The 23,305-nt window shown below is 39.8% G+C and overlaps 1 protein-coding gene across 1 annotated transcript; it reads left to right on the forward strand.

Annotated features, from left to right (window-relative positions):
• The first annotated feature begins 205 nt into the window (after positions 1–205).
• LOC145126626 (uncharacterized) lies at positions 206–616 on the forward strand. The gene has a single exon (XM_079061955.1). It carries the CDS (start codon positions 206–208, stop codon positions 614–616), a length of 411 nt encoding a protein of 136 aa, XP_078918081.1.
• Positions 617–23,305: the final 22,689 nt, after the last annotated feature.

The following is a 23,305-nucleotide window of genomic DNA, read 5'->3' on the forward strand; positions in this document are numbered from 1 at the left end:
GAAGATGTCGTACCCCGGTTTGTTGGGGGGAGGTTAGTCACAGATTCATGGAAATGACTGAGGTAGACCTCCAGACCATGGAGCTTATACAACAGATCAGATAGAGATTACTGAAAGCTTAGAGTCGGCATAAGAGCTATGCTGACCGGCGTCAATTAGATTTGGAGTTCCATGTCGGCGATATGGTACTACTGAAGGTCTCACCATGGAAGGGTATGATATGCTTCAGGAAGAAGGAAAATTGGGTCTATGGTATATTGGACTGTTCCGAGTGATCGCCAGGGTAGGCAGCGTGGCCTACCAGTTCGATTTGTCGAGTGATTTCAGTCAGATCCACAACACCTTCCATGTGTCGCAGTTGCAGAAGTGCGTGTTAGACGATAAGGCAGTGGTTCCTTTGGATGATATCCAGGTCGATAAGCGTCTGAATTTTCTTGAGTGGAAGATAGCGATAATGGAGAGAAAGATGAAGGTCCTGTGCAACAAGGAGATAACTTTTGTAATGGTTCAGTGGCAACACCTAAGAGGCTCTAAGTGGACCTGGGAGCCAGAGGCGGACATGCATGAGCATTACCCTGAGTTATTCGCAGTAGCTGCCTTCGAGGACGAAGTCTAGTTCAAGTGGGGGAGAACTATAACATCCCGGTGTTGAGGTATTTTCAATTTTCACCCTATGTATGAATAATATTGCATTTTACTCCATATGTATAGAAAAGAGTGCAAAATGGCCCATAGTGGCATTTTTGTGATTTTGGATAAAGGGGTAGTACGTTGCGCATACGTTGTGTATGTAGAGCGTACTAAGGCAGACCCTAGTATATTGGGCATACACCGCGTATGTAGGGCGTACATGGAGAAACTTCAAACCCTAAATTTTAGGATTTGGTCCATATATAAGCATCATTATCACCTCATTTATCATTCCCTCATTAGCCTCCATCTGAGAAAACACCCCTCCAGCAAACCCTAAGTGAGAAGAATGTGTTTTGAACTCATCTGTGTTCTCTTTGGTGGTGTTCTTGAGGAAGAAGAAGTTGGTGCAAGGACCTTGAATCTTGGGAGAAGCTTGGATTTTGGATTCTTCACTTGTTAGCTACCTCCAAAAGGTAAAAAGCTCCATGCTTGATCACCTTATCTTGTAGATCTAGCCATTTGCCTCATTTAGGGCACTTTTGGTCCCAAACATGGTGATTCTTGAGCACGGCATGCTCTTAACCGAATAAGTCGTCCTTTCAGACATGATGAGGGATCTTAAGTCATAAAAATGTGGTCTTGTTGCTTAGTTTTTCTCTATGCATGCTCTAGAAGGTCTTAAGGCATTAAGAAGTTGGTATTTTTTGTATTAAGAACTTAATGGAAATGCAAAGTCATAAAGTTGGAAACTTTATGACTCTTAGTGGTATTTTGGCCTTGGATCTGAAAGTTGGACGTGACAGCTTAATGCATTAAGCTCTTCTTAAGAAAATGGAAATTTGAGCATACGCCCTACGTAATCTAGAGTACGCAGCGCGTACATGGTTAATCTTCCAACTACGGTCAAAGATCGAGTACGCCCCGCGTACGAGCCCTAAGTAGAATCGGCTATGTTGACGCCGATGGGTTGACTCGGTTGAGTTGTTAATTTTGACCAGTTTTGACCAAGGGTATTTTGGGGAAATGTTATTAACTTATAATGGGAAATGTTTTGACATTTACTATTTGGGTTACGCCGATTATCAGAGTTGGGAGTTATTCAGACTGCATTCAGATTGTGAGGTGAGTATTCCTCAAAGTACTTACGGGTCGAAGGCACCAAGGACGGCCCATTGGATTGATATTTTGGTTTACTTTATGTTGATATGATGTAGTGATCTTTAGAGCTATATCCTTGTATATAGGATGTTGTTATGCTGTAGTGATATGTTAGATCATTATCCTAGAATAGAGGATGTTGCTATGCTGTAGATATATGTTAGATTTGTATGACTACTTGTATCTGCTAGCTACTGATTATCATGGTGTATGTTGATATGTGATGGTTACTGGGTTGAGGCAGACCAACTGAGACTAAAGGCCAAGACACCCAGTGTGGTCCGGATAGACTGAATGCCTGCGAGGCGGACCTGTCAGGCCGAAGGCCCAGAGAGCGGTCCTGATAGGATGAAGGCCTAGTGAGGCGGTCCAGTCACGCTGAAGGCTCTATATTCATATTGTTGTTTCTTATGTTTATATGGTGGTACTTTGGGGGAACTCACTAAGCGTTGGATTACAATTTTTTGTTTTGTTTCGGGTACTTTTGAGGAGCATGGCAAGGCCAAGGTGTGACCGTACACAACCTTGGTTTTATGTTGTTGATCTTAGGAGACTCTGATTTATATTAATATTTTTCGAAACCATGGTTATGTAAACACTTCTTTTTAGTAAATGGGTTATTTTGAAAAGTTTAAATTTGTTGTGATTTTTTAGATGTTACAAGTTGGTATCAAAGCCTTGGTTTGAGTGATTTGAGGAACATCCGTGTGAGTGTAGGCTCAAACTAAGGAACTGCAAAAGATTTTAAAATGATTTTTTTTAAAAAAAATTCTTTTCAAAAGTAACCAATGAAGGGTGTGATGTGTACGATCAACCGGAGCCAGTAAGTATACCCTAAGTTACTACACTATTATCTACGATTATGTTTATGATAGAACAGCATGCTAGTGATAGGCTAGGGATCTTTAGGAATTGCATGATAGAATTCTCTGATTATATGATGCTTGATAGCCTAGGGTTATTCTTGAATGAAATTGACATTATTACTGTAGTTTCTTAGTTTACGCATCAAAATTCTACATAAAATTTTTTTATAGCCTGAGAATATTTTATTTGGCCTTATTTCATGTTCTTTTTTTGGTTGTGGGCTTAGGGTAGAATCAAGTATTCGACTATCTGTGGAATCCAATGTTATGTATTATTAACATATATGAGTACTGTAGGGTTGGTGGATGTTTCATGGATGAGATATGTTGGGCCAGCCGACCAGTTGAGGAATGTTTAGCCTTTCACTAGGAAGTGAGAATAGGATCTATGCATATCCGAGTGTGTGCTGATAGGGTTGCTGTGATGATCTTCTAAGACAAATACGGGTAGGTACGGAAGGTAGTATGGGCTCGTACTACTGGAAGAACAGGACCAATACACGTAGCAAGAAAGTCACAACTCCTAGGATTTTGTTGTTGGAATGGTTCATATGGTATGATATGTGCCGCATCTGATATTTTCAGGTTTATTTTTAGTATGGTAGTTACGAGGCGATTTGAATCAGGATGCGGATCAGGAGCAGGAGCGAGTGGCCAGGATAGGCCAATGCTGATTAAGGATCAGGTTAGGGAGATGATTCACGCAGAGGTTGTTACTATTGTCTGGGGTACATATCGGAGTTCTTTGAATCTATCAAGACCGCCATGATGGAGTTCTTTGATGACCGATACGTTGCAGATTCTGAAGCTGCTGCTGCAGCTATTGCGGTTGTCACTACTACAGGGATTAGCGGGGGAAGAGCCTTATAGTACTGGGAATTCGACAATACGAAGCCCCTGGTGTTTGATGGGGTTCAGGATATGATCATTGCTATGCGGTGGTTGTCGGATGTTGAGGGATGTTTCTTTACTTTCTCATGCCCAGCTGACCAGAAGGTCAAGTGCGCTCTGAACCTTATTCGGTCTTGAGCGAAGGATAGGTGGTAACTTGTTATTGGTTCATACACTCCAGAGTAGAGAGTTGTTATGTCATGGGAGCAGTTTTCTGATATGTCCCGCTCGAGATACGTCCCTTTGGTTGAGAGAGAGAGAGAGAGAGAGAGAGAGAGAAAGAGAGAAAGAGAGAGATTAGCCCAAGATTATCTGGACCTAAGGCAGGGGACGGAGTCGGTGTCTAAGATCACCAATATGTTCACTGAGAGAGCTCTGTTTTGATTTGATTTTGTTGCTTCTGAGCAAGCTCAGATGACTCGGTACTTGAGCATGCTTAAGACATACATCTGCCAGTTTGTGTCTACTCAGCGCTATGGTACACTTGTGGAGTTACAGGAGGTCGTTAGATGGCAGGAGATTGAGTTAAAGCTTTAGAAGAGGGAGTAGAGGCTAGCTCAGGTGCAGTCGCCGCCTGCGGCAAAGCGGTTCAAGACCGTTGATGTGAGATCTGGGAGTCAGAGGAGCTGCACTTGTGGGAAGTGCGGAAAGGTTCATGAGGGTCCTTCCCGGTCATCTGCTGGATGCCATAAATGTGCCAAGGAGGGGAACTTTGAGAGGGATTGCCGTCGGTCGGACCCAGTAATGAGCACCAAGATTTGCTACCATTGTGATCAGGTTAGCCATGTGAACATCAACTGTCTATTGCTCGCCGCCAAGCCAACGCAGATCCCGGAGCTAGCCACTCTGAGGATCACCGATGGGGGCCAGGGTAGGGCAGAGCCCCCGAGGGCTCGATGTCATGCTTTTCAGCTCACTGTCTAGGAGGCCACGACAGCGCCATACATCGTTAATGGTATGTTTCTATTTATATTATGTCGAGTTATTTATGATATGCTTATATTTGTGATTCTATTAGGTACCTTCCTAGTGAACTCTATCCCTGCTCTTGTGCTTTTTGACTCGGGTGCAAGTCGATCTTTTGTATCCTAGACATTCAGTAGGGGTTTGATATGCCTATTGGAGAGTTATAGTGTTTGTTGCGGGTTTCTATCACCAACGAACACGAGATTTCTACATCCAGGGTTGTATTTTGGAGATTTTTAGGGTACCTTATCCGATCAATTTGATTCTGATCCCTATGGGAGATGTGTGTGTGTGTGTACGATAGTGGGGATGGATTGGGTAAGCAGGTTTGGTGTTATGATAGAGTGTGAGGGTGGATCAGAGGGTGGTGATTCGAACCCCATATGGGGGGAGAACTGGTCATCTACGAGGAGGGTACCAGGATTGGGTCACCTTTTTTCTTTGTTGCCAAGGCTCGACAATATATTCAGCATGGTTGTAAGGGTTATCTTGCCTATGTGGTTGATACTTGGGTGGGAGAGCTGGTTTCAGTCTCAGATGGGCCAATTGTTAGGGAGTTTGCTAATGTGTTTCCGGAGGAGTTACCCGGTGTGCCTCCCGAGAGGCAGGTTAAGTTACAGATTGGCCTAGTGCCAGGTGTGGCTTCGATTGCCAAGGCGCCGTAATGTTTGGCACCGCCCGATATGCAGGAGTTGTCCTCTTAGCATCAGGAGCTGTTAGGCAAGCAGTTCATCAGACCGAGTAGTTCATCATATCGAGCAGTTCATCGTGGGGAGCGCCGATATTTTTTGTCAAGAAGAAAGATGGTTCATACCAGATGTGCATTGATTACCGGGAGTTGAACAAGTTGGCGGTGAAGAACCGTTATCCCCTTTCTTGGATCGACGACCTCTTTGATCAGTTGTAGGGTGCATCTTAGTTCTCCAAGATCTATCTGAGGTCGGAGAATCATCAGGTGGGGGTGAGAGAGGAGGATGTGGAGAAGACAACGTTTCAGACTCGTCATGGGCCTTACGAGTTCATGGTGATGCCATTTGGACTTAACAATGCACCTGCAGTGTTTATAGATTTGATGAATCGAGTATGCAGGTCGATCCTCGATCGATCAGTCATTGTTTTTATTGATGATATCTTGGTGTATTCTATGAAAAGAGAGCAACATGTGGAGCGCCTTCGAGAACTCTTGGGACTGTTGATGCGAGAACGGTTGTATGCCAAGTTCTTGAAGTGTGGGTTTTGGTTACAAGCGGTCCAGTTCTTGGGGAATATCTTTAACCAAAACGGGATTTTGGTCGATCCGACCAAGATTGAGGCTGTGATGCAGTGGGAGGTTTCGAAATCTCCCTCAGAGATCAGGAGTTTCTTAGTTTTGGCGGGATATTATCAGATATTCATCAAGGATTTCTCTAAGATTGTTGTACCCCTCACCCATATGATGAGGAAGGGAGTGGATTTCTGATGGGGCCCCGAGAAGCAGTCGACATTTGAGACACTGCCACAGAAGTTATGTGAGGCCCCAATGTTAACCCTTCTGGAGGGTGTCGAGGATTTCGTTGTATTTCGTGTTGCATCCATCACTGGTTTGGGGGCGGTTCTTATGAAGAGAGGGCGAGTGATTGCATATGTTTCCCGACAGCGAAGCTGCATGAGGAATGTTATCCTACTCATGACCTGGAGTTGGGGGTAGTGTTTTTTGCCCTTAAGATTTGGAGACATTATCTATATGGGGTCCATTGTACCATTTACACGAATCACAAGAGTTTGTGATATCTTATGGACCAGCCGAACCTGAACATGAGGTAGCGCAGGTGGCTTGATGTGGTCAAGGTTTATGACTGCGAGATTCTTTACCATCTAGGTAAAGCGAACGTGATGATATTTCATCTTCGATCTCGACATGAATTTTTCGAAATCCATTTGAGAATATGAGAAACCTTCTTGATGATTCTTTTTCCGTTTGCAACACATGAATCATTCATTGAAGATCTTGGTTCTTTGGTTGGAACAAGAAAATCTCCAATCATCACATTGTACCACCCACGATGTGTGTTGTACAACCCGTTCTTCGTATCTTCAACAATCTAGCATCATCTTCATAAGAATCATCAACACCTTTGGGTTTGGAATTCAAATTCGTTGCAACACTTGATGATTGTTGCTTTGGAAACCAAATTTGCTTCATAGATTTCCGACTCATCTTTTTGGATCTTGATGATTTGAATTCAAGAACAACTTCATTCTTGAAAACTTCAACTTTGCAAGTTTGAATCAAATCTTTTGGAGTTTGATACATTTGAACTTCTTGGATTTAAGGCTTTCGATAAGGCACCATTCCTTCAAACAAATCACAAGAATTCATGCATTCATCGGCCAGAACTCCAGTTGAACGAAAAACTTTCACGTCTTCATCAAAATCACAATGAATTCCCATTTCTTGAACATCATGAACATCCGGGTAAAGTGCAAGAACATTGACACCATATTTTCATTCATCAAGACGAATTCCTTCAATGACTTCATCTTCTTTCTTCTTCTTCCTTCTTTCATGGTAAGTTGTTACCAAACGAGAACTTTGCACCCTAACATCACGGAAGCTTTGAGTCGCAGGTCGGTTGGATCTTCAGCTGGGGATATATGTATTAGGATATCCAGTCTTTCCCAACTTCTAGATTTGATCAGAGGAGATTAGTCAAAAGAATCTAGGAAAGAGAACTGCAAACAGGAGAGGATCAGGGGTGAGATCGATATATTTATCACCGATAGTCGGGGATTGTTGACCCGGTGTGGTAGGGTTTGGGTTCCAGTTTCTAGTGGGATCAGGAAGATAGTTTTGGAGGAGGCACATAAGTCTCGCTTTTTGATACCCTTCGGAGCCACCATGATGTATCAGGATTTACGACTAAGTTACTGGTGGTCGTGTATAAAGAGGGATATAGCCTTGTAGGTTGAGAGGTGTTTGACCTGTAGGATGGTCAAGGCCAAGAATCTAAGGCCACATGGAAAGCTACAACCTTTGGATATTCCAATGTGGAACTGGGAACATATTACCCTTGTTTTTATCACCAAACTACCGCAGACTGCTGAGGGATTGGATGCTATCTTGGTCATCGTGGATCGATTGACCAAGAGTGCCCACTTTTTGGCCATCCATGAGCTCCTCGGCCGAGAAATTGGCAGATGTGTATGTTCGGGAGATTTTTGCTCGTCATGGGGATCTGTTTTCCATTGTATCAGACCGAGATGCTCGGTTCACTTCCCGATTTTGGCATAAGTTCCATGAGGAACTGGATAGGAGACTTCATTTCAGAACTACTTATCATCCGTAGATGGACGGCCAAAGTGAGCAGACCATCCAGACTCTTAAGGATATGTTTTGGGCTTGTGTTAAAGTTTTTGGTGGGATTTGGGATTCCTACCTATCTCTTGCGGAGTTTTCCTACAACAACAAATATCACTCCAACATTTGTGCACCGCCCTTTGAGCTTCTATATGTTCGAAGATGTCGTACCAGAGTTTGTTGGGGGGAGGTTGGTCACAGAGTCATGGGAAGGGTTGAGGTAGTCCTCCAGCCCATGGAGCTAATCCAATAGATCAGGAAAAGATTGCAGACAGCTCAGAGTCGGCAGAAGAGCTATGCCGACTGATGTCGAACAGAGTTGGAATTCCAGGTCAGCGACATGGTACTACTGAAGTTCTCACCCTGGAAGGGTGTGATACGCTTTAGGAAGAGGGGAAAATTGGATCCCTGGTATATAGGACCATTTCGAGTGATCTTTAGGGTAGGCAGGGTGGCATAACGGTTGGATTTCCGGGTGAGCTCAGTCAGATCCACAACACCTTCCATGTTTCGTAGTATACTGTAGTGCATGTTAGATGATGAGGCAATGGTTCCTTTAGATGATATCCAGGTCGATGAGCGTCTGAATTATATTGAGAGGCCGCTAGCAATAATGGAGAGAAAGATGAAGTTCATGCATAATAAGGAGATACCTTTGGTAAAGGTTCGGTGGCAACACCGGAGAGGTTCCAAGAGGACCTGGGAGTCGGAGGTGGAGATACGGGAGCATTACCCTGAGTTATTCGCAGCAGCTGACTTCGAGGATGAAATCTAGTTCAAGTGGGGGAGAATGGTAACATCCCAGTGTTGAGGTATTTTCAATTTTAACCCTACGTATGAATAAATATTGCATTTTAATCCTTGACTATAAAAAAGAGTGCAAAATGGCCCATAGTGGCATTTTGGTGATTTTTGACAAAGGGGTAGTACGTTGGGATTACGTTGTGTACGATGAGCGTACTAGGGCGGACCCTAGTACAATGGGCGTATACAACATATGCACGGAGTACGTGGAGAAACTTCAAACCCTAAACTTTAGGATTTTGTCAATATATAAGCATGATTACCACCTCATTTATCATTCCCTCATCAGCCTCCATATGAGAAAATGCCCCTCTAGCAAACTCTAAGTGAGAAGAGTGCACTTTGAGTTCATTTGTGTGCTTTGGTGGTGTTCTTGAAGAATAAGAAGAAGTTGGTGCAAAGACCTTGGAGCTTGGGAGAAGCTTGGATTTGGGATTCTTCACTTGTTAGCTACCTCCAAAAGGTAAAAAGCTCCTTGTTTGATCACCTTATCTTGCAAATCTATCCATTTCCCTAATTTAGGACACTTTTGGTCCCAAACATGGTGATTCTTGAGCAAGGCATGCTCTTAACTTAATAAGTCGTCCTTTCGGACCTTATGAGGTGTCTTAAGTCATAAAAATGTGGTCTTGGTGCTTCGTTTTTCTCCATGCATTCTCTAGAAGGTCTTAAGGCATTAAAAAGTTGGGATTTTGTATATTAAGCACTTAATGGACATGCAAAGTTATAAAGTTGGAAACTTTATGACTCTTAGTGGTATTTTGGCCTTGGATCTGAAAGTTGGATGTGACAACTTAATGTATTAAGCTCTTATTGAGAAAATGGAAATATGAGCATACGCCCTATGTAATCTAGAGTACGCAACGCGTACAGGGTAAATCTCCCAACTATGGTCAAAGCTCGAGCATGCCCCGCGTACGAGCCCTAAGTTGACTCGGCTAGGTTGACTCGGTTATTTTGACTAGTTTTGACCAAGGGTATTGTGACATCCCCAAAATCACGGCCAGAAAAGACCGGTTTCATTTATGCTTTTAAAATAGTTTCAGAGTAAATCCATTGATTTAAAAGAGTTGCGGAATTTGTTCCCAAAACAAAATATGATAAAATAAAGTTTATCAAAGCATTTCATCAAGAGATGCATTTTCATTATATAACAATATTCGAGATGTCATGTTCCGATAAACAGACCAAAAGCATAAACAACAAAAGATAGACCATACAACAGTTACATATAACAACTGGTCTAATATCAAAAGATCTTGATAAGTCATCCAATTTATGCTCTCGCGCCACTACCTGTAATACAACAAAACTGAGTGGGTCAGGCTTGGGAGCCTGGTGAGCATATAGGGTTTTCAACCCACAATAAATAATTATATTTAATTTCACCATGCAACAATAACCCGATTACCCATTCCCGTTATCCTCACTTTACGTCCCTAAAACAACAACTATCACAAGGGACCTAATCTAGGATTTTCATCGGGACGGACAATACTGTAAAGGGGTTTCCTCAGCAATGAATGTCCTAAGGCAACCATGAGGGGGATATAATACAACAAATGAACACCCAAGTTCACCAACACCTACAGGTTATGAGCTTGCCAGCGTTCCACAGGACAGTCTAGAAAGAGTCTGTGGTCGTCATCCATATTCTGCTGAATGACTAGATCACAATCACATCGAGGCCTCTCATCAGTTTATCACACATCAACTATCTACCCAAGTTCTACCCAACATTTTTGTAGATAACAACATACATGTGCAACTTAAAAATTGATAATATACTCATTCAATACTCATTCCAAATAACCAGATAACATATATATATATATATATATATATATATATATATATATATATATATATATATACACACGTAACACGTATTCTAAAGTAGATACTTCATATCTATGTGTTAGAAGAAAGGGAATATACACTCACATAAAACGTATACTTAATACATTCAAACAATACTTGTATTAAAATCGTGTTTATGAAAGAGACTATGCACTCACTTGATCAGAAGATGATCGGACAGCACCACGACTCTAAGAGTAGTATTTTTCGGTGAAACCGGGAGATCTTCACACACCGAGCTTCTCGCGGGCAGAGCCTCGGCTCGGAAACTCTTTTCTTCTCGGGATCTTTGGGCTTCGGGACTTGCTTCGAGTCTCGGGATGATATCGGGGCTTCGGGGGTACTTCTTTGCACGTAAATCGAGGTAATATGGGTGAGAGAAGGGTGAATTAGCAACCTTGGCCGGCTGCCCCTTCAAATCTATTTATAGGGCAAAATTTTCATTTTCCACGTCGTGGACAGTGTTTCCACATCATGGGCTTGAACGTCATTGCATGCGTCATCGTCCACTTGCTCTGTCAGGCTCCAGAAGGCGTCAGAAGCCATGCCACGTCGTGACCACTGTTTCCACGTCGTGGTCTCTGACAGTTTTGGGGTTTCGCGCCCCGAACTTCAGAAATTCATAACTTTCGCATACGAATTCCGTTTTTGACGTTCTTTATATCGACGCGTAGGTGAGATTATGCTCTACAACTCTCGTTTAGACTCCGTTGGCTCATTTTGACTTAAATTTTAATATATTATTAATATATTATTTTTAGTAGGCCGGGACAGGAAAACTCCGTTCGAAATTCATAACTCCTTCATCTGAACTCCGTTTTCGTCTGTCTTTTTATCGTTGGACTACTATCGATGAGATCTTCAATTCTCATTTAGAAAGTTTTGGCTAAATATCACTCGATCTCTATTTCGAGTATTCAGGTTGCATACCGCTAAGTCGAAACTTCGAAAAATCATAACTTCCTCATACGAAGTCAGATTTAGACGTTCTTTTTATGCACGCTCTCGGTTTAATGTATTCTACAACTTTCGTTTAGATCACTAAGGCTATATATCGCTCTATCTCAAATTCATATTTTACGTCATTCAGCGTCGTGCCGGTTCTGTCGCGAAACTTCGACAGGTCATAACTTCTTCGTTATAACTCGGATTTCAACATTCTTTATATATTCGGAAACCTCGTCAGGACCACTACCACATCCTTTATAGATATCGGGTTTATCTAACATTTTATTTTATCGCTTATTTTTATCCTTAATTCAATTAAGCCACACAATTAAGCATAAAACACATAATACTCAAATAATACATTCTTATTATTTCAAAATGAGTTACAAAGGTTAACCTAGACTATTACATCAATATTAATGCCTAGCCCAGAAACGCGGGCGATACAATTCTCTCCACCTTAGGATGATTCCGTCCCCAGAATCACACATCAACGAACAAATGCGGATAGCGACTCAACATATCACTCTCCACCTCCCAGGTGAGATTTGGCCCATTCGTATGTTTCCATCGGACAAGCACTAATTCGACCATCTTGCGTCGCAACTTCTTAGTCTTTCGGTCAACGATTGCCTCTGGTTCTTCAATTAACCTTTTATTCTCATCAATTCTTAACTCAGAAATTGGAATTATTTCGGGAACTTCTCTCGTGAACTTCCTCAAATAACACACATGGAAAGTGTTATGAATTCCATTAAGTTCTTCAGGTAATTCCAGCTTGTAAGTTTGGTTCCCAATCCTCTGAAGAACTTTAAACGATCCAATAAACCTTGGACTTAGTTTTCCCCTTTTACCAAACCTTATAAGTCCCTTCCACGGCGAGACTTTAAGCAAAACCGAATCTCCAACTTCAAAAGTCATCGGTCTTCGCTTTTTGTCAGCATAGCTCTTTTGACGATCCTGAGCGGCTAACATTCTTTCCCTGATTATTTTCAACTTTTCAGCAGTCTGATGGACTATCTCCGGTCCCATAAACTGCTTTTCCCCAGCCTCAAGCTAACAAGACGGCGTACGACACTTCTGTCTGTACAAAGCTTGATAAGGTGTCATCTTAATGCTCGAGTGGAAACTATTATTGTAGGAAAATTTTACCAAAGGCAAATGTTCATCCCAGTTTCCTTGGAATTCCAGGGTACATGCTCTCAACATATCTTCAAGTGTTTGTATTGTTCGTTCGCTTTGCCCATCAGTCTGTGGATGGTAAGCTGTACTTAAACACAACTTGGTACCCAATTCCTCTTGTAGACTTTTCCAAAACCTTGAGGTGAAACGGCCGTCACGATCCGATACAATCGTTAACGGAACACCATGAAGCCTCACAATTTCCTTCACGTAAGAATTCGCAAGCTTATCCATAGACCATTTCTCATTGGCAGCTATGAAGTGCGCACTCTTAGTGAAGCGATCAACGACCACCCAAATCATGTCGTGACCATTCTTTGTTCTGGGCAGTTTAGTGACAAAATCCATAGCAATGTCTTCCCATTTACCCATCGGCACAGATAAAGGTTCTAAACTCCCGTATGGTTTCTGATGTTGTGCCTTCACTCTCGCACATGTCACACACTCAGCCACATACCTTGCAATATCAAGCTTCATCGTCTGCCACCAGTAGTAGGGTTTTAGGTCCCTATACATTTTAGTGCTACCAGGATGAATCGAGTACATGGTTTTGTGAGCTTCTTCCATCAGAAGATCTCTTATTCCTCCTGACTTAGGTACCCAAATACGATCTTGGAATACCTTCAGTCCATGACCGTTTGTACCGAACACCAATGTTTTGCCCAAACGTTCCTCCTTCCGGTCATTCTTTTCAGAAGCTTCCTTTTGAGCTTTCTTTATACTCTCCACGATTGTCGAGACAACTTCTATTCTCAACGCTCTTGGCCTTTTTCTCGCAAGATTGACTTTCCGACTGAGAGCATCAGCGACAACATTTACTTTACCGGGATGGTAAAGTATCTCACAGTCGTAGTCCTTAAGTAACCTAGCCAGCGTCGCTGCCTCATATTCAATTCTTTCTGACTAAAGAGATATTGGAGACTCTTATGATCAGTGAAAAGTTTGCACTTCGTGCCATAGAGGTAATGCCTCCATATTTTCAGAGCGAAAACTACCGCTGCCAACTCCAAATCATGAGTGGGGTAGTTCTTTTCATGCTCTTTCAGCTGTCGAGACGCATATGCTATCACCTTTTCTATTTGGGTCAAAACACAACCCAACCCAACACCAGACGCATTGCTATAGACAGCGAATTCTTCAACTCCATCGGGTAAAGAAAGAATCGATGCCTCGCATAGCTTCTTCTTTAGCTTCTCAAATGCTCCTTCGTGCTTATCGCTCCAAGCATAGGTAGCTCCTTTGTGGGTCAAAGCTGTTAAAGGAGTAGCGATCGAAGAAAAGCCTTGGATAAACCTTCGGTAATATCCAGCTAATCCCAAAAAGCTTCGGATCTCTGTGGGACTTTTCGATTGTTCCCACTTCGTCACAGCTTCAATCTTTGTTGGATCAACCATTATCCCTTCTTGGTTGACTACGTGACCCAAGAATTGGACTTCTCGAATCCAAAAATCACATTTGGAGAACTTAGCATACAACTTCTCCTTCTTCAAGACTTCCAACACTTCTCGCAAGTGTCTGCCATGCTCCTCTTGGCTTTTTGAGTAAATGAGAATGTCATCTATGAACACTATCACATATTTATCAAGGAACGGATTACAAACTCTGTTCATTAAATCCATGAATGCTGCTGGAGCATTGGTTAGTCCGAACGACATAACCAAAAACTCGTAATGCCCATATCGTGTTCTGAATGCAGTTTTCTCTATATCCTGCTCTTTCACCTTCAGCTGATGATATCCTGACCTCAGATCGATCTTCGAAAAATAGCTTGAACCTTGAAGCTGATCGAACAGGTCATCAATCCTCGGCAATGGATATCTATTCTTTATCGTTGCTTTATTCAGCTCTCTGTAATCAATGCACATTCTCATACTCCCGTCCTTCTTCTTTACAAATAACACCGGAGCTCCCCAGGGTGATGAACTAGGTCTTATGAAACCTTTGTCCAATAACTCCTAAAGTTGCATCATCAGCTCCTTCATCTCCGTTGGTGCTAGTCGGTAAGGTGCTTTTGTTATTGGCGTCGTCCCTGGTAACAAGTCTATTCTGAACTCCACTTGTCTATCAGGCGGTAATCCAGGAAGATCTTCGGGAAATACTTCCGGATAATCACACACCACAGAAATGCTCTGCATCTCCTTTTTCTCCTTCTTTGCATCAATCACGAATGCCAAATATGATGTACATCCTTTGGCCAAACACTTTCTGGCTTTCATTAGTGAAATGATTCCAGAATTTACTCTGCGTTTGTCCCCGTACACCATAAATGACTCTTTCCCAGGTGGGTTTACTTTTACAATCTTCTTCTTGCACAGTATTTCGGCATCATTGGCGCTAAGCCAATCCATTCCCAGCACGATGTCGAAACCATTTAACTCAGTAGGCAATAATTCCTCGTGGAGCTTATTCCCATTCAAATCAATTAAGACGTTTTTCATACGATGGCTAACAGGTATAAACTTGCCACTAGCAACTTCGACTAATAAAGCATTATCTAGTCTATCAACAGGCAAAGCTAGTTTTCTACCAAATTCATGCGATATAAAGGAGTAGTTGGCTCCATAATCAAATAAAATTTGGGCAGGCAAATTGTTTACGAGAAAGGTACCTGAAGCGACATCAGCTTCTTCTTTAGCATCTTCCAGTGTCATCTGGAAAGCTCTTGCTTTAGGCTTTGGGGGGATGTTGGGCTTTGCTGCCTCCTTCTTTCTCGCACAGTCTTTCAAAATGTGCCCCTCTTCATTACACCTAAAGCACACTCTCTTGTTGGACGGACACTCAATGGCATAATGCCCCATCTTTCCACACTTATAGCAGGTCACATCCTCGCTATATTTCCCAGAGTGCTTTTTCTTGCACTTCTCACACCAATTAAAATTCGCCTCCTTTTCCTCCTCCAAACTTTTTCGAATCAGACTTCGAAAATTTGCTTTTCTTGCTGGAACCTGAAGTTCCTTCAAACTTTCTCTTTTCACCAACTTCAACTTTGCTGGCGGTTCTTCCCTTGATCATGTCCTCAACATACTCGGCAGCCCAGATAGATGCCTCCAGAGTAGGTGCCTGACGTACTGGCACTGCGTACTCCCATGGGAGCCCCTTTCGCGTACCGGTCCACTTTTGTCAGCTCATCTGGGACGATGCGCAAAGCAAACTCCATTTTGTCAGTGAAGGAATTGGTGTAATCATCGACTGACATGCTACCTTTTGTCAAAGTCAGAAACTTGTTCTCCAACTCCAGTAGATTTTGGGCCGAGCAGAACTTGCGCTTAAATTGCACTAAGAACTCTGCCCAAGTCAGTTGCAGTGGTTCGTCAGGGCTTAGGGTCTTCCCCAGAGTGTTCCGCCAACGAACTACTCTACTTCTGAACTGACGTACTGCGAAAGTGGTCTGCAACTTGCCTCTGCAGCCACATGTCATGAAGGCTAGCTCCATTTCCGAGATCCAATCCATGACTCCAATCGGATCTTCCTTTCCAGTGAAGGTCGATGGTTTGCAAGTCAAGAAATCTTTGTATTTGCATCCAAGTCCATCAATTCTTCCCTCCTGGTGGTTTTGTCTAACTAACAGTGGGTTGGCTTGACCAACAACCCCACTGAAGTTTCCTTCATCCGACGAACCTCCGTTCACTTCGGGCTCTTCAACTTGTATTGAAGGCTCTTCACGATTCTGTTGAAGCAGACGTCTAGTTTCTTCCATCTGACGATCCAACATCGTCTGAATCATCAATTGTACACCAGCCATTGTCATTGGCTCAGGTGCTGCTGCTACAACAGGTATTTGCTCGATTACAGGTGGTTGATTCCTGTTTTCGTTCACGTTTCCAACTCCGCTTCTTGTTCTTGCCATTGTTGATCTATACACCGAATAAGGTGAATTTAGATCCTTATTCACGATAGATAATTAAATTATCCATATCACTCCGAAACGTTTACATGCTAGTTCTAATTCCGTCATCATACGCTTAGAATCCTAAACACATAAGGTCTCCAGATCCGGTTGGCAACAAACCATAGATCCGAACAAATAATATCATGTATGGCAAACATATAACATTTAGCACATAAAAGCATTTTAGCCAACTTTCCTAAAATAAACTAGTGCTTTTGTCTAAAATATACAGACACTCATCTCACAATCTTCACTTAGCATTCTAAGTTTAAGTCTAGAAATCCTACAAATTCCTAGTTCGCTTAAACTAATGCTCTGATACCAACTATGACATCCCCAAAATCACGGCCAGAAAAGACCGGTTTCATTTATGCTTTTAAAACAGTTTCAGAGTAAATCCATTGATTTAAAAGAGTTGCGGAATTTGTTCCCAAAACAAAATATGATAAAATAAAGTTTATCAAAGCATTTCATCAAGAGATGCATTTTCATTATAAAACAATATTCGGGATGTCATGTTCCGATAAACAGACCAAAAGCATAAACAACAAAAGATAGACCATACAACAGTTACATATAACAACTGGTCTAATATCAAAAGATCTTGATAAGTCATCCAACTTATGCTCTCGCGCCACTACCTGTAATACAACAAAACTGAGTGGGTCAGGCTTGGGAGCCTGGTGAGCATATAGGGTTTTCAACCCACAATAAATAATTATATTTAATTTCACCAACCAACAATAACCCGATTAACCATTCCCGTTATCCTCACTTTACATCCCTAAAACAACATCTATCACAAGGGACCTAATCTAGGATTTTCATCGGGACGGACAATACTGCAAAGGGGTTTCCTCAGTAATGAATGTCCTAAGGCAACCATGAGGGGGATAGAATACAGCAAATGAACACCCAAGTTCACCAACACCTACAGGTTATGAGCCTGTCAGCGTTCCACAGGACAGTCTAGAAAGAGTCCGTGGTCGTCATCCATATTCTGCTGAATGACTAGATCACAATCACATCGAGACCTCTCATCAGTTTATCACACATCAACTATCTACCCAAGTTCTACCCAATATTTTTGTAGATAACAACATACATATGAAACTTAAAAACTGATAAGATACTCATTCAATACTCATTCCAAATAAACAGATAACATATATATATATATATATATATATATATATATATATATATATATATATATATATATATATATATATATATATATATATATACGTATATTTATACACACGTAACACGTATTCTAAAGTAGATACTTCATATCTATGTGTTAGAAGAAAGGGAATATACACTCACATAAAACGTATATTTAATACATTTAAACAATACTTGTATTAAAATCGTGTTTATGAAAGAGACTATGCACTCACTTGATCAGAAGATGATCGGACAACACTACGGCTCTAAGAGTAGTATTCTTCGGTGAAACCTGGAGATCTTCACACATCGGGCTTCTCGCGGGCAGAGCCTCGGCTCGGAAACTCTTTTCTTCTCGGGATCTTCGGGCTTCGGGACTTGCTTCGAGTCTCGGGATGATACCGGGGCTTCGGGGGTACTTCTTTGCACGTAAATCGAGGTAATATGGGTGAGAGAAGGGTGAATTAGCAACCTTGGCCGGCTGCCCCTTCAAATCTATTTATAGGGCAAAATTTTCATTTTCCACGTCGTGGGCTTGAACGTCATTGCATGCGTCATCGTCCACTTGCTCTGTTACGCTCCAGAAGGCGTCAGAAGCCATGCCACGTCGTGACCACTGTTTCCACGTCGTGGTCTCTGACAGTTTTGGGGTTTCGCGCCCCGAACTTCAGAAATTCATAACTTTCGCATACGAACTCCGTTTTTGACGTTCTTTATATCGACGCGTAGGTGAGATTATGCTCTACAACTCTCGTTTAGACTCTGTTGGCTGATTTTTACTTAAATTGTAATATATTATTAATATATTATTTTTAGTAGGCCGGGACAGGAAAACTCCGTTCGAAATTCATAACTCCTTCATCTGAACTCCGTTTTCGTCTGTCTTTTTATCGTTGGACTACTATCGATGAGATCTTCAATTCTCATTTAGAAATTTTTGGCTAAATATCACTCGATCTCTATTTCGAGTATTCGGGCTGCATACCGCTAAGTCGAAACTTCGAAAAATCATAACTTCCTCATACGAAGTCAGATTTAGACGTTCTTTTTATGCACGCTCTTGTTTAACGTATTCTACAACTTTTGTTTAGATCACTAAGGCTATATATCGCTCTATCTCAAATTCATATTTTACGTCATTCAACGTCGTGCCGGTTCTGTCGCGAAACTTCGACAGGTCATAATTTCTTCGTTATAACTCCGATTTCAACATTCTTTATATATTCGGAAATCTCGTCACGACCACTACCACATCCTTTATAGATATCGGGTTTATCTAACATTTTATTTTATCGCTTATTTTTATCCTTAATTCAATTAAGCCACACAATTAAGCATAAAACACATAATACTCAAATAATACATTCTTATTATTTCAAAATGAGTTGCAAAGGTTAACCTAGACTATTACATCAATATTAATGCCTAGCCCAGAAACGCGGGCGTTACAGGTATTTTGGGGAAATTTTATTAATTTAGAATGGGAAATGTTTTGACATTAAGAGTTTGGGTTGAGCCGGTTGTCAGAGCTGGGAGTTATTCAGACTGTATTCTGACTGTGAGGTGAGTTTTCCTCACTGTACTTATGGGTCGAAGGCACCAAGGTCAGCCCATTGGATTGATATCCTGGTTTACTGTATGTCGATATGCTATAGTGATCTGCTAGATCTATATCCCAATATACATGATGTTGCTATGTTGTAGTAATCTGTTAGACCTGTATCCTGGTATATAGATGTTGCTATGCTGTAGTGATCTTTTAGATTTGTATGACTACTTGTATCTGGTAGCTACTGATTGTTATGGTGTATGTTGATATGCGATGGTTACTGGGTTGAGGCGGACCAGCTGAGATTGAAGGCCAAGACACACAGGGTGGTCCGGATAGAATGAAGGCATGTGAGGCGGACCAGTCATGCCAAAGGCTAGAGTGCAGCCAAGATAGGCTAAACCTTATATTTTAACCCCTTTTACCTATTTAGTAGGTAGTCGCTTACATGGCATGCCAAGATGGAAGGGGAACCTGACGTGGAAGTGGAAGGGGAACCTGACGTGGAAGTTATGTTGCATGCCAAGTCAGCGTAATTTAGTAGACTTAAAACATTCAAATTTTTAGACAGAAAAGAAGGTGGGACGGTTTGAACTCGGGACCTCTCACTCCAACACACAATCTTACCAATTAGGCTAGAAGTTTCACTTGCTTTTTATCCTTCACTCAAACACGACATCAACCAACTATGCTAAAACTTTTTCGTGTTTTACTCCACAATAGTATATATCTATTAACTTCTAAAGAATTAATTACATTTATCATTTCTATTATTATTACTATTATTATATGATTATATGTATTTTGTACTATAATATATATATATATATATATATATATATATATATATATATATATATATATATATATGTATTTAATCGTAAAAAGTACATATAAATATGTTTTTACTTGTAAAAAATACATATAAAATACGTAAAAAAAAATGCAAAAATACACTATTTTAAAAATATGATAGAATTAATGCTATTAAATAAATACATGTATAGAAACATTTTAAAATACGCTATTATACACATAAAAACTTATTTTTACGTAAAAAAATATATATAAATATTTAGATAAATGAAGAAAAAAACTTTAAAACATACAGATAAAATACCCGTGTTTGCATTTTTAATAATAATGCAATAATAATAATAGAAATAATAAATGTAATTAAATATATAAAATTTAATAGATACATATCATTGTTAAGGAAAAAAAAGTACAAAAATGCTTCAACCTATGTGATTAAGGTTATGTTTTGGGAGAGAGAGGTCTTGTGTTCGAGTCCTCCTTTTCTTTCTTTTCTCCCTTAAAAAACAGTTTTTTGAACGCTAAGTGTATAAAATGAACAATATATTTATTTGTGAAGGATAAAAAGCAACTAGAACTTCCAACCTAGGTGGTTTGGTGTGTGTGTTTGTATTAAGAAGGCCCGAGTTTGAACCTTGTTACCCTCTTTTCATTCTAAAAATCGGATTTTTAAGTGTATTGAATTGTGTTAACATGGCATGCCACATCAGCTGCCATGTCAGCGTCCCCTTCCAGCTTGACATGCCATTTAAGCGATTACCTGCTAAAAAGGTAAATTTTTGGTTGAAGTGTAAGATTTACCTTCTTTCTTGGGTTTTTCTACTAAAAAATGGGACTTAATCGTTAATTTTTCAAAAATAATGAGATTTTTATGAGATTTCCTATATATATATATATATATATATATATATATATATATATGTGTGTGTGTGTGTGTGTGTGTGTGGAAAAGTGAATATGTGGCTGTCATGTATGTAATGTTAGGTATAGAACCATCAAAATTGACTTCATTTTGATTAAACAACACATTTTTCTTTCATTGTTAGCTTCTTCCTATTGCCTTTGAACTCATATTATATTTGATTTCGTGATTCATCCCCAATATCTATCTATTTCGAATGTGTTTTTTATTAGACCTCAGTAGGTTTCATAACTTTATCCAATACCTATCGTATGTATACTTGTATGGTTTTTCTATCATGGGTTATGGAAAGATGTTTAGTGAGGTTTTTAATGAACAATTTCAGTCTTTCAATGTAGTTTTTTGTATTAAATTTCAAATTGGAGACCTACAAATAGTTGATAAAATATTCTTATACATGGTTTGTGGTGCACAACTAAACTTATAAAATTCCATAAAAATATGTACAAAGCTTAGCATAAGCTCTAATAAAGGATGCAAGAAAGATGATAGAGAGATTTGATTGCATTTTGTTAAAACTATGTAGTTTTTGATGGTTCTATATATAACATTAGATACATGACAGCCACTTTATATATAAAAACACTAAATAAAGTGGGAACATGAGAACTCTACTTTTATGTTATTTTTCTACTATGAATTTTGTATATATGACGTTATTTCATTATTCAGCAATGAATATATGAATATCATATGTTAATATTATGATTCACATAATATTCACATTAGACTTTAGTAGAATACTACACATATATTATTTTACTTGCTAATGAAAATTAATATTTCCATGAAATAAATAATTTCCAATTAATTATAAGAGTTTATTAAATATTTATTAAAATCTATTTCTAATAAATAGTCAATTGTATCAAGTTGTTGTTAGTGTGACCCATTAGTATCAGATGTTAATTAGAAATATCACTTTAATATGAATGTTGAACATACTAGATCTTTTAATCCCCCACTTGCGTAAGATTCAGATTAGGCTGATATAGACAATGGTGAACGTCTATCAACATTTCACTGCCCCTATCAACATACGACTTTTTGTCATTCTATCAACGCCCAATTCCCAAAAAGCTCAAAGCTACAATTGGTTTATAAGGTAAGTTTATCATTTATCTCTTTGTTATAGACATCATGTTAAACATGAGATACGGATCACAATCAATCTCATATGGTGTTCAACTTTTGGTAAGGCGCCTTAGATGTCTAACTCTCAACACATAAGAGGAACAAATACCATCTTGACTACATAAACCTCTTGCATAGTTCATACCATACCTGAAAATGGCTTTTATAACTGTCCGGTTAAGGACCAGCGTTTGACCATATCTAAGCACAGTACTCCTTACACTTAAATCCCACTATGTATATCAGGTGTTAATTATACAAATATAGTAACTTTTAATCAAGTATCATTCACGATAACGATCCATGAGATGATCTTGATGTGGGTCAGTTCAATACCAGTTCTTTGGCACGTACCTATGAAACTTGGTTACAACCCATTGTCTACCTTCATCTAGTGAAAGTCAACCAACCCAATTCATATTAGTCTTACATCATAATTGTTCCCACAATTATAACCGACTCCGAACTTTTGGAATAATAAGATTATTCATGGATTTAACATGCTAATATATAACACAACAAGTATTGATGTTATGATCATATCTGAGTATATCAAAACATTATATAATAGTTGTTGTCAAAATGTTCCAATATCCAAATACTAAATCCAAATCAAAATCCCATTTCTAGATTAATAAAGTCTCATAGCTGAAGTGTGACCATTCATACATAGATCAAAAGAAGGACTTTATTAACGGGTTCGACTAAACTTAATTTGTGTGAATTCTGTGAAAACTATCATCTCCATATTGAATTTACTCTAGGTATAGTTAAATATATTGGAGTACATGATTGGTGTTCTTTCATGACATAGAGTCTCTTAGCTTGATTAAGTGTATTCTTGAAGCTATAAAGATTTCTATGTGATCCTTGGATGGCATAAATCAACATAGTTTTTCAATGAACTCATTCATCCAATCATATTAGATTTCAACTTATAAATCAGTTTATTCTTATTTTGTAGTATATTGTGTCATTTTGTTTTGGACCTCATTCCAACAAAACTTACTTTGCATCCCATAATGAAGTCATAATCCAATTATAATTCATAATTATATATATTTCTTTAGAAGTTATATTCTTATGTAGATCATTACATATAGATTTTATTCTAAACTAATTTTCTTATATACACTCTCTTAGTTCTTCTAAAGTACTCTTAGAATGTTCCTATAGTCAT

Source organism: Lactuca virosa, chromosome 7, assembly GCF_052849685.1.
Source record: "Lactuca virosa cultivar CGN04683 chromosome 7, Lactuca_virosa_CGN04683_v6, whole genome shotgun sequence".
NCBI lineage: Eukaryota > Viridiplantae > Streptophyta > Magnoliopsida > Asterales > Asteraceae > Lactuca > Lactuca virosa.

What these genes read in the sequence shown, in the direction of transcription:
- LOC145126626 (XM_079061955.1), top strand. Translation starts at nt 206, where the DNA reads ATGGAAGGGTATGATATGCTTCAGGAAGAAGGAAAATTGGGTCTATGG.